Below are 13,027 nucleotides of genomic sequence, written 5' to 3' on the forward strand. Positions count from 1 at the left end.
TTGACAATGGTTTCATGGTCACCATCAGACTTTTAATTTCAGAAACCCATGGTGGATTTGAACCCAGATCCCCAGAGCATTACCCTGGATTACGTACCAGCAACAACACCACTGCACCACCGCCTCCCCCAATGATTTTGACAGTCTGCTCAGTGAACCATCCAATAAGATCCACCGTTACGTGCAGGATGTTATGTGCGAACCAATGCCTGATGCATCTGTCAGGAGTGTTCTTCTGCACAAACCAGTCCAAAAGGATGGGCGGCACAGTGGTTAGCACTGCTGCCGCACAGGGACCTGGGTTCAATTCCGGCTTGGGTCACTGTCTATGTGGAGTCTGCATGTTCTCCCTGTGTCTGCGTGGGTTTCCTCCAGGTGCTCTGGTTTCCTCCCACAGTCCAAAGATGTACAGACCACGTGGATTGGCCATGCTAAATTGCCCCCTTAGTGTCAGGGGTGTTACCAGGGTGGGTTACGGCGATAGGGCCTGAGAGGGATTGTTGTCCGTGCTGACTCGATGGGCCAAATGACCTCCTCCTGCACTGTAGGGATAATAAGCTGGTGCAACATAGTCCAACCAACTGGAATGTTCCACATGGCCAGAACCTCCTTTGAGACTCTGAGACCCTGGGGGCAAGTGGAACCTCAGCATGTAGTGACACTTGAGCCAGGATTTTCCGAACCCACTCCTGACGGGAATCGTTGCGGGCAAGATAGAAAATTTGACAGATCGGTTGAAGGTCTGTTGACGTGGAGCAGGAATATGAATGTGGGAAATATGTGAGCACAGTGGCTAGCACTGCTACCTCACAGTGCTGGGACCCAGGTTCGATTCCCGGCTTGGGTCAGTGCAGAGTCTGCACGTTCTCCCTGTGTCTGGGTTTCCTCCGGGTGCTCCAGTTTCCTCCCACAGTCTGAAAGACATGCTGGTTAGGTGGATTGGCCACGCTAAATTCTCCCTCAGTGTACCCAAACAGGCGCCGGAGTTTGGCGACTAGGGGATTTTCACAGTAACTTCATTGCAGTGTTAATATAAGCCTACTGGTGACAATAATAAATAAATAAATATCCAGTCCTGTGGTGGGCTGGGCTGGGAGAAACCCAGTATTTACATACCGAGGGTCCATGCAACGTTTGATACAGCTGCACACCAAAATAGCCATCAGGATTTGAGCAACACTGGCTCACCCCTCACCCACCCACCCACCTACCAACCCCCTAACCAATGTAGAGATTTATACAGAATGTCCCTGTGGACTCAGCCCATTTTCAATCTCCCTCTGAAACACGATGCGGTTTGGATGCCCACCAAGGTTCACAAGATGGAGACAGGCCAGATCTGGGACGCTCAGAGCACCTCGCGATTGGTGACTTTGAGCCTATCCCCCTCCCGCAGGTGAAGGCTGAACTCAGAGGCCAGCTGAACAATGGAGGTCAGAGGAGCGAGGGGGTCACCTGGAGGAAGAGGTGGTGGCACTCTCTCTGCTTGTACCCGGAACTTAGCTGGCAGCCAATTGACACAGTACACAAGGTTATTTTTTGATTTGATTTATTATTGTCACGTGTATTGGGATACAGTGAAAAGTATTGTTTCTCGTGCGCTATACAGACCATTCATAGAGTACATAGGGGGGAATGAAAGGAGAAAGTGCAGAATGATGTGTTACAGTCATAGCTAGGGTGTAGAGAAAGATCAGCTTAATATACCATACTCTATTCCACCTTCTTCCATCAGGAAAAGATCCAAAAGTCTGAAATCACATACCAGCCGACTCAAGAACAGTTTTTTCCCTGCTGCCATCAGACTTTTGAATCTTAAACTAAGTTGATCTTGAAAAGGTTGTGAATGTAGCCCAATCCAACACGCAAACCAGCTTTCCATCCATTGACTGTCTACACTTTCCACTGCTTCGGAAAAGCAGCCAGCCAGCATGATTAAGGACCCCACGCACCCCGGACATTCTCTCTTCCACCTTCTTCCGTCGAGAAAAAGATACAAACGTCTGAGGTCACGTACCAATCGACTCAAGAACAGCTTCTTCCCTGCTGCCATCAGACTTTTGAATGGACCTACCTCGCACTAAGTTGATATTTCTCTACACCAGTGGTTCCCAAACTTTTTTCACTGGGCCACACTTTCGGAATAAAAATTTGCTCGTGCCACACCGAATTTTTTATTGATAAGAAATACATTCACAAACAAAAAAAACAACTCCTAGCAGTGCTTGATTCATAACATAGAACACAACTACTTTATAATATGATCATGGAACATCCAGAAAGAATAAAACAATGCTTGTTTAAACCATGTTTAAATGTTTCTTTGATTGTTCTTGAATCTTCCTGCCACACTTGCCATCCTCTCTCGCCGCACCAGTGTGGCGCGCCGCACCCTTTGGGAACCACTGCTCTACACCCTAGCTATGACTGTAACACTACATTCTGCACTCTCTCCTTTCCATCTCTATGAATGGTATGCTTTGTCTGTATAGTGCGCAAGAAACAATACTTTTCACTGTCTACTAATACATGTGACAATAAATCAAGTCAAAACAAATTAAATTATGCACTCTCTCCTTTCCTTCTCCCCTATTCACTCTATGAATGGTATGCTTTGTCTGTATAGCGCACAATATTCAATACTTTTCCCTATATCCCAATACATGTAGAACATAGAACATAGAACATTACAGCGCAGTACAGGCCCTTTGGCCCTCGATGTTGCGCCGACCAGTGGTACCAATCTAAAGCCCCTCTAATCTACACTATTCCAATATCATCCATATGTTTATCCAATAACCATTTGAATGCTCTTAATGTTGACGAGTCCACTACTGCTGCAGGCAGGGCATTCCACGCCCTTACTTCTCTCTGAGTAAAGAACCTACCTCTAACAACTGTCCTATATCTATCACCCCTCAATTTAAAGCTATGTCCCCTCGTGCGAGCCAACACCATCCGAGGAAAAAGGTTCTCACTATCCACACTATCTAATCCTCTGATCATCTTGTATGCCTCTATTACGTCACCTCTTAACCTTCTTCTCTCTAACGAAAACAACCTCAAGCCCCTCAGCCTTTCCTCATACGATTTTCCCACCATACCAGGCAACATTCTGGTAAATCTCCTCTGCACCCTTTCCAACACCTCCACATCTTTCCTATAATACGGCGACCAGAACTGTACGCAATACTCCAAATGCGGCCGCAGCAGAGTTTTGTACAGTTGCAGCATGACCTCCTGGCTCCAAAACTCAATCCCTCTACCAATAAAAGCTAACACACCGTACGCCTTCTTAACAACCCTATCAACCTGGGTGCCAACTTTCAGGGATCTATGCACATGGACACCCAGATCCCTCTGTTCATCCACACTACCAAGTATCTTACCGTTAGCCCAGTACCCTGTATTCCTGTTACTCCTTCCAAAGTGAATCACCTCACACTTTTCCGCATTAAACTCCATTTGCCACCTCTCAGCCCAGCTCTGCAGCTTATCTATGTCCCTCTGTAACCTGCCACTTCCCTCCGCACTGTCTACAACTCCACCGACTTTAGTGTCATCCGCAAATTTACTAATCCATCCTTCCACGCCCTCATCCAGGTCATTAATAAAAATGACAAAAATGACAATAATAAATCAAATTGGGGTGGCACGGTGGCACAGCGGTTAGCACTGCTGCCTCACAGCGCCAGGGACCCAGGTTCAATTCCGGCCTCGGGTCGCTGTCTGCGTGGAGTTTGCACATTCTCCCCGTGTCTGTGTGGGCTTCCTCCGGGTGCTCCAGTTTCCACCCACAGTCCAAAGATGTGCGGGTTAGGTTGATTGGCCCATGCTAAATTGACCCCTAGTGACAGGGGGATTAGCAGGGTAAATATGTGGGGTTGCGGGAGTGGGGCCTGGGTGGGATTGTGGTCGGTGCAGACTCGATGGGCCGAGTGGCCTCCTTCTGCACTGTAGGCGTTTCTATGATTCTATGAATCAAATCAAACAACATGGGTCCAGTCAAAAGTCTGATGGCAGCAGGGAAGAAGCTGTCCTTTGGTCGGTGACCTCAGACTCTTATGTTTGTTTTTTTGGGAGGGGAAGGAAGGTCTTGCACCCACCCGAGATGTGTAATGTGCACCACTGCTGTTTGGTGTGCCTCTTCTGAATTCCATAGGTGGGTAACAGCAACCCCCCTTCCCTTTCACCGATACCAGCCAGCTTCAGGAAGGAAGATCAGAGGAGAATGCTGCATTCCTCCACAGGGCAGGGTGTGAGGGAGAGGGGGGTGGTGGGAGTCACACAATCTCAGAGAGACAGTCTCCTCCACCACCCTCTGCCTTTGGGGTGAAGTCTGATCACGCCGGCGTGCGGGTTATTGATTAACGCCGGGGCTTTTAGCTGCATTTCCGGGGGGTGGCGTTTTAAAGCCGTGTGTGTGTATCGCCATCAGGAGAGTGAATGAAGTGAGGGAGAGAGAGAGAGAGAGAGGTTGCGGAGCTGATTTGTATTCTGCACACTGATTATGCAAATCCTTTACAAGCTGGATTGAACAGAGAGGTAGAGAGAGAGAGAGAGAGCTTTGTGCCTCAGTGCTTGCGAGCTTAACTTAGGAGAGGGGTACAATTTTTTTTTGCATCCACCCCATTCTCCTCCCTCTCTCTCTCTCTGTGTCTCTTCCTGGGTGTTTGAAAACCCAAGTAGTAGACCACCCCCACCACCCCAATGTCTTAAACATCTCCAGCTCGCAACAAAAAACGAATACAAGGCGGCATCAGCCACTTCTGATTGCTTGAAATCCAATCTCTCTCTGTGTGTGTGTGTGTGCTACTTTCGCGTGTGTCTCTCGATGAGAATGGGGCGAGGAGACGCCGGGATGGTGGCTTTGCCCATTCGTCTCCCAGCCCTGCTGCTGCCGCTGTTACTGCCCCTTGCCCTGGGGTTGTGTCCCGAGAAAGAGTTGGAGAGCCGGGAGGAAGAGGCGAACGTGGTTTTAACCGGGACGGTGGAGGAGATAATGAACGTGGATCCAGTCTACAACACCTACTCTTGCAAGGTAAGGTTTGCGTGTGCGTGTGTGTGTGAGAGAGAAACTGCACTGAGTGAAACTTACAAAAAGAGACAAGCACTCTCTGCTGAGAGAGAGGGGGAAAGTGGGCAGTGTACTCCACTTGTTGCAGGCTCAATAACTCATTTTATCCCCTTTACAGGAGCTGACTTTCAGGGAAAGGTTTTGCGAGGGAAGTTCAGCATTATTCCTGAGGGACTGGGTTAAGGTTCTAGCTTCTTGTTCCTGAGGGACTGGGTTAAGGTTCTAGCTTCTTGTTCCTGGGGGACTGGGTTAAGGTTCTAGCTTCTTGTTCCTGAGGGACTGGGTTAAGGTTCTAGCTGCTTGTTCCTGGGGGACTGGGTTAAGGTTCTAGCTTCTTGTTCCTGAGGGACTGGGTTAAGGTTCTAGCTTCTTGTTCCTGAGGGACTGGGTTAAGGTTCTAGCTTCTTGTTCCTGAGGGACTGGGTTAAGGTTCTAGCTTCTTGTTCCTGGGGGACTGGGTTAAGGTTCTAGCTTCTTGTTCCTGAGGGACTCGGTTAAGGTTCTAGCTTCTTGTTCCTGGGGGACTGGGTTAAGGTGCTAGCTTCTTGTTCCTGGGGGACTGGGTTAAGGTGCTAGCTTCTTGTTCCTGGGGGACTGGGTTAAGGTTCTAGCTTCTTGTTCCTGGGGGACTGGGTTAAGGTGCTAACATCTTGTTCCTGGGAGACTGGGTTAAGGTGCTAGCTTCTTGTTCCTGGGGGACTGGGTTAAGGTGCTAGCTTCTTATTCCTGGGGGACTGGGTTAAGGTGCTAGCTTCTTATTCCTGGGGGACTGGGTTAAGGTGCTAGCTTCTTGTTCCTGGGGGACTGGGTTAAGGTTCTAGCTTCTTGTTCCTGGGGACGGGAGGGAGGGCTGGGCTAAGGTTTTAGCTTCTTGTGTCTGGGGATTGGGCTAAGGTTCTAGCTTATTGTTTCTGGGGGATTGGGCTAAGGTGATTACTTGTGTCTGGGGGGCTGGGCGAAGGTGCTAGCTTCTTGCAAGGGTAAAGGTGCGAGCGTGCGACCTTTTCGCGTGCTTGAGGCGCCCTGAACGTTACACATTAATTTTCACTGCAGAGAAAAGGCTTCTTCCATGTTTGTGTGTCCCAGGCTTATGGAGAATGGCAGCTTTCATTCTTCCTGCAACTTAAAAAGCGTTGATTGAATTGTTTAAAGAAAAAAAACACGAGAGTTTAAGTTGCCATCTGTTGTATTTTTTTTACCCCCCGCCCCCATGAAAAAAACTTCAGCGAAGTTTGGGAAAGTTTCCCCGGGGATCTCACCTCCTCCAGGGAGGTTTCCAGTGACTCCTCCTGTAAGGCAGAGGGAACCAAGAACTCAAATAAACATAGCTGCAGGCTACCGAAACCCGACAGACAGCAATCTTTTTAAATGTAGTGGCAGCAACAATATCCCCAGGAGCTTTGGCCCAGGAACCCCAAACCGGGCTCCAGTGTGTTGGATTTCATCCCCCCTCCAGTGCCACTGGACCGCAGCGCTCCAGCGACTCTGGCTTCCGCAGCCGGGGTGTTCAAACACAACTACAGCCCAATGAGTTATATAGCTTTGGTATGAATCATGTTCGGGCGACTTGTGGCTCTACCTTGTTCCGAGGAAGCTGACCTTTTTCCTTTAGAGTTTGAAGGTTAGGTCTGACACTTTCAGGGAATATAAAACAAATCCCAGCCATCTATGCAATTTCACAAAGAGATTTCCAGTGGCTGTCTCCCACCCCTCGCTAGTCTATAACTCTCTCAGAATCCAAAAGCTAGATTTTAGGTAGCCGGTGGATGTGTGGTTGGCTGAAGATGGGAGCTGCTTCTGTGTGAAGCGATGTGTGTGTGTGTGTGAGGCGGGGGTGGGGGGTGGTGTAGAGAATTTTCCCTTTGGGAATACCCCGTCAGGAGCAAGCTAGTCATGTGCTTCCCTCTCCTGAAGGTGGTGACACGTGTAGTTAGCTCTCCTGGTATCTCGCCCAGTGAGCCATGCCTAATGTCTTGACGGTGAGTGTCAAAAGATTTATTTGGACCATTGTGGGAGTGCCACAGCCTGTTCTTAACTGATAAGACCCAGGCACTTGTGTAGAAGCAGCCACTGTGGGAAGGGATCCAGTATTGGGAGCCCCCACCTTCAGCCTGCTCCCCCCCTCCCCTCCCAACCCAACCACATTGAGGTTTGTTGAATTGTCCACGCTGATTTCTTAGCTGAGATGAGCTAACTTGATATGGACTACAGATCAAATCTGGACCATGTTGATCTAGAAAGAAAAGATTTACTAGGATGTTACCAGGACTTGATGGTTTGAGTTAGGAGAGGCTGGATAGACTAGGACTTTGTTCCCTGGAGCATAGGAGGTTTAGGGTGATCTTATAGAGATCACCGTAAGATGATCTAGAGATCACCGCAGGGTGATCTTATAGAGGTCTATAAAATAATGAGGGGTATAGATCAGCTAGATAGTCAACATCTTTTCCCAAAGGTAGGGGAGTCTAAAACTAGAGGGCATAGGTTTAAGGTGAGAGAGGAGAGATACAAAAGTGTCCAGAGGGGCAATTTTTTCACACAGAGGGTGGTGAGTGTCTGGAACAAGCTGCCAGAGGTAGTAGTAGAGGCGGATACAATTTTGTCTTTTAAAAAGCATTTAGACAGTTACATGGGTAAGATTGGTATAGAAGGATATGGGCCAAATGCGGGCAATTGGGATTAGGTTAGTGGTTTAAAAAAAAGGGTGGTATGAACAAGTTGGGCCAAGGGCCTGTTCCTATGCTGTAAACCTCTATGACTCTATAGAGCTCAGTACTGAACGGGGTGAGTTTGTCTGAAAGACGTACTGGTTAGGTGCATTGGTCATGCTAAATTCTTCCTCAATGTAGCCAAACAGGTGCCAGAGTGTGGCGACTAGGGGATTTTCATAGTAATTTCATTGCAGTGTTAATGTAAGCCTACTTGTGACAATAAATAAATGAACTTAAACTTATTGCGGGGGATCAGAAGTACACCTTGTATGTTGTTAGGCTTACTCAATGGAGGAAGTCTCAAGATAGCTTCTGAATGCTGATAGAGGGAAGTGCTGATTTTGACCATCTCCCAGCAGCAGCAAGCTACGTTAGGATACACTTCCACAGCCACTGGCTTCCCTTTAGGACCAGCTATGTCTCTGTCTGTCATTCACTGGATACACTTTTCCAACAGTGTTCACGGGATAGAGATCAGTATGACTCCTTCCCATTCTCACTCCTGGACGAGGAGATGGGAGAGAGCGTCGGAGGTGAATTGTACCGTCCCTACTGTCACCGGCCAAGACTAGCCAACTCAATCTGCTGCAGGAACTGAAGTGAGGGCACTCTGTTCTGCTATACACTGTCTCTACCAATCGAACCTTTGGAAGAAGTTATTCCCGTTGCTGTTGCCTCTATCCTGATTTGCACACAGTCACATTCACTCGTCATCCCAGTGCTCAGTGATCTGCAATGCTGCCATGTCCAAAGATGTGAGGGTTAGATGGATTGGCCAAGCTAAATTGCCCCTTGGTGTCAGGGGGTTTAGCAAGGGAAATATGTGGGGTTACGGGGATAGGGTGAGATCTTTGTCGCTGTAGACTCGATGGGCCAACTGGCCTCCTTCTGCACTGTAGGATTCTATGATTTTAAAGTTCTCATCCTTGTTTTCAGATCCCTCCCTTTCCTCGCCCCTCCCTATCTCTGTAATCTTCTGTGGCACTCTGAAATCTCTGCGCTCCTCCAATTCTGGCCTCTTGTGTATTCTCTGATTTTTAGTCGCTGCACCATTGGCTTCTGTGTCTTTGACCGCCAAGGTCTTAGGCTTTGGAATGCCCTGCCTGAACCTCTCTACCTCAGCCATGCTTGGAATGAATGGCGGAGCAGGCTCGAAGGGCCGAATGGCCTACTCCTGCTTCTAGTTTCTATGTTACCTCCATTTCTTCCTTCCAGAGGCTGCTTGGGGCCGATCCCTTTGGTCTTCTGCCCTAATATCTCCTGGCCTGGTGTCAAATTCTGATTCATTACGTTCCTGTGAAATGCCATGTCATACTCCCATTAAAGGTGGTTGGCATTAGTGCAAGTTGTGGTTGTTGTCCAAACCAATGGTGTCAGCCTCATATCCTTCCCAATCACGCTGCCTTGCCTCTGTAAGTAACCAGTATAATCCTGGCAATACCCATGGGAATTGTAGGTTGTTCCTCGTGCGCACTTTTTCTGCACTACTTGGAAATGCCCAGCAACAAACAGATCATTCCATTTAGAACTACTGCAATTAGAATGTGTGGGTGTTTTTCGCTCTTTGTAGAAGCTAAGCAGCATTCAGGTCACACTTGGGTCCCACATAATGGCCACAAAAGCAACTACTTTGGCTACGTTTGTAGGTAATCCTGACTATTATAAAATCTAGCAAAGAGCATGACCATCGGACGAGAGGGTTGCTCAATGAGGAGAGGTCGAGTAGAGTGGGCCTCTGGTCTTTACAAGCATTGCTCTTATTGAAACCCGCACGGTGGCACAGTGGTTAGCACTGCTGCCTCACAGCGCCAGGGACCCGGGTTCAATTCCAGCCTCAGGTCACCATCTGTGTGGAGTTTGCACGTCTCCCCGTGTCTGCGTGGGTTTCCTCCGGGTGCTCCGCTTTCTTCCCGCACTCCAAAGATGTGCAGGTTAGGTGGATTGGCCATGATAAATTGCCCCTTGGTGTCCAAAGGTTAGGTGGATTAGCCATGGTAAATGTGTGGGGTTACGGGGATAGGGCTGTGGGGTGGGCCTGAGTGGGATGCTCTTTCAGAGAGTCGGTGCCGATTTGATGGGCCGAATGGCTTCTTTCTGCACTGTAAAGATTCTATGATTCTATGAAACATCTAAGGTTCTGCGATGGTGAGACACTCGGGTTGTTTTTCCAGACTGCAGAGTCTAGAACCAGGGGGCAGAGTCTCAGGATAGGGGCTAATCACTTAGGTTTGAGACAAGGACGAATTCCTTCACATCCAAGGGTTGTGAATCTTTGAAATGCTCTACCTCAGATTGTGGTAGGTGGAGTATATACAAGAAGGAGATCCATGGAGTTTTGAATGCTCAGGGAACAGTACAACTGATCTCAACCCTGGTTTTATCACACACTAGTATCCCTGGATAGCAACTGGGAGGTTTTAGCAGAGGTTTGATGTTTTCGATATATCGAGACATTTCAAATCACTCCCAAGTATCTCTCTTAAATCTGTTCACGGGGGCAGTAAAAACTGAAACATCAACATACAACTTATTATCCCAATTCTTATATGAACAAAATAACACCTGGATTACAAGCAAATGACCTCCAAGCCACTGAACTACGGAATGGAAAATTAAGCCAGTTGCTCAACGCTCCCCAGCGGCCTGCACTAAAAAGTGTAAACATGGGCACCATGGAATAGAATCCCAACAGTGCAGAAGGAGGCCATTCGATCCATTGAGTCTGCAATGACTCTCTGAAAGAGCATCTTGCCCAGGTCCACCCTCCTGCCCCATCCCAATAACCTCTCACATTGGCTCACCCATCTAACCTACACATCTGGGGACACCAAGGGTCAATTTAGCATGGCCAATCCACCTAACCCGCACATCTTTGGACTGTGGGAGGAAACCCACGCAGACACGGGGAGAACGTGCAAACTCCACACAGACATTCACCCAAGGCTGGAATTGTATCACAGCTTGGTGTAGTTCCTGCTCTGTCCAAGACCGCAAGAAACTGCAAAGGGTCGTGAACGAAGCCCAGTCCATCACTCAAACCAGCCTCCCATCCATTGACTCTGTCTACACTTCCCACCACCTCAGAAAAGCAGCCAGCATAATTACGGACCCCACGCACCCCGGACATTCTCTCTTCCACCTTCTTCTGTCAGGAAAAATATACAAAAGTCTAAGGTCACGTACCAACCGTCTCAAGAACAGCTTCTTCCCTGCTGCCATCATTGAATGGATCTACCTTGCATTAAGTTAATCTTTCTCTACACCCGAGCTATGACTATAACACTACATTCTGCACTCTCTCCTTTCCTGCTCTATGAACGGTATGCTTTGTCTGTATAGTGCGCAAGAAACAATATTTTTCACTGTATACTAATACATGTGATAATAATAAATCAAATCAAATCAAACACCATGCCAGATTGAATCTGGGTCCCTGGTGCTGTGAGGCAGCAGTGCTAATCACTGTGCTACCATGCCACTGCGCCGCTGCGTGCACTTGAATGAAGATGGAGTTAAGCATGGCTATCAGCATCTCCCCTTTGTCTCCTCCCCACACCCATCCTATTGTGTCCCATTCCACGGTGAGCACACTTGCATTACCCCAACCAAAGTTTATCTGTCGGCTTGCTCGTGGCTTTTCTGACCAGGGGTGAGGAGGCAAAGCTTAGAATGGTTACTGCACTCAACCATGGCCAAAGCACCTAACCACCACGTCTTTCGAACAGTGTTAGGAAAGCGGAGCACCCGGAGGAAAACCCACGCAGACACAGGGAGAATGTGCGGAGTTTGCACAGTCACCCAAGCTGGGAATTGAACCCGGGTTCCTGGTGCTGTGAGGCAGCAGTGCTAACCATTGTGCCACCGTGCCACCCATGAGCCTAACCATGTCCTCACCTGCCTCACCAGCGCACCCTGTCCTCACCTGCCTTGCCACTCCAGCATGGGCCACAGGAGTTGGAGCCCTGCCAAATGCAGTGCTTTATTTTAACCAGCTTCAAACTTGCGGTGCCCCTGTGGTAACCCAGCATAGGTTAAAGAATTCAACTGATCCAAGTTCTACAGTTCCACGCAATACACTGGGGAAGTGGGATACTGGTAAGTCTTGCCCAGGGTATCAGCAGGTGATCCACCCTAGAAAGAGATGTGTTTCAGGCATGTACCTTGGTATAGTGGCCAATACTTCGGTGATTAATGTAACCCCCATTTGCACTGTAGGGCGTCACAATGTACCTTCTTGTTTACGTGTCTGGTTTTGAGACCAGAACAGTAAGCTTCATCCCACCACACTCTCTCTCCTTGCACTGCTCTCCAAGGACCTCTTGGGGGTCACTGTGGGAAGTATACCAACAACTGACCCAAGAGCCACTAAAGATGTTGGTGGAAGTCTAGAGGCTCAATGCTTTACTTCCTGAACGTGCTGTTAGCGCTTGGGTGGTGGGTGGTGGCTGGAGTGGGGGGGAAGAGGGGTGGGTGGTAGTGCGTGGGAACAACATATCAGCAATCAATGGCACTTTGCTCTCCATGCTGGTAGATTGCACTATTTAACACAGGGAGCCCCACTTCCGATCAGTTCCAGCTTAATATGCAATGTAAATTTCCATCCTGCGACTAGCATGAGGCTGGAGTGAGAAATTGTATCTCCTTGCAAACCAGTTCTTTTTCGAAAGTTGGTTTGGGTTTTAGTTGAAAGGCTGGAGTAAACTCTTCCGAGCACTATTTCTTTTATGAAACTAAACTTCTACAGCATAAGACTGACCTCGTACCACATAAATACCTGAGAGAGGGGCAAAGAAAGCTGATGTAACAGGGGGAAGAACTTGTCTTTTATATGGATTCCGATCTCCGTCCCTACATGATCCAAAGTGCTCCATAACCGGTGGATTGATTTTGATGCATTTTGGCTGCTGTTGTGTGGGAAATGCTTTATCCAATTTGCGCGCAGCAAGGCCCATTCGCCAGCAAGTGAGATGAATGATTGATTAATCATCCAGATTGGTGCGGTGTTACTTGAGGGGGGGGGGGGGAATGTTGGCCGGGAAATTGGGGAGAAATTACTCTTCTTTAAACACTGTACTTGATCTTTCACAAAGATGTGCGGGTTAGGTTGATTGGCCATGCTAAAATTGCCCCTGAGAGTCCTGAGATGCGTAGATTAGCGGGTAAATATGTGGGGGTAGGGCCTGGGTGGGATTGTGGTCGGTGCAGACTCGATGGGCCAAATGGCCTCCTTCTGCACTGT

At 48.4% G+C, this 13,027-nt stretch overlaps 1 protein-coding gene across 1 annotated transcript in view; it reads left to right on the top strand.

Annotated features, from left to right (window-relative positions):
• Positions 1-4,438: 4,438 nt before the first annotated feature.
• agrn (agrin) overlaps positions 4,439-13,027 on the top strand; it is a 582,383-nt gene continuing 573,794 nt past the window's right edge. Inside the window, exon 1 of the mRNA XM_078238727.1 lies at positions 4,439-5,041. Within this exon, the coding sequence (XP_078094853.1) occupies positions 4,835-5,041 (207 nt within the window). The 5' untranslated portion in view covers positions 4,439-4,834. The remainder of the gene's footprint in view (positions 5,042-13,027) is intronic.

Source organism: Mustelus asterias, chromosome 22 (genome assembly GCF_964213995.1).
Source record: "Mustelus asterias chromosome 22, sMusAst1.hap1.1, whole genome shotgun sequence".
In the NCBI taxonomy this organism is placed as follows: Eukaryota; Metazoa; Chordata; class Chondrichthyes; order Carcharhiniformes; family Triakidae; genus Mustelus; species Mustelus asterias.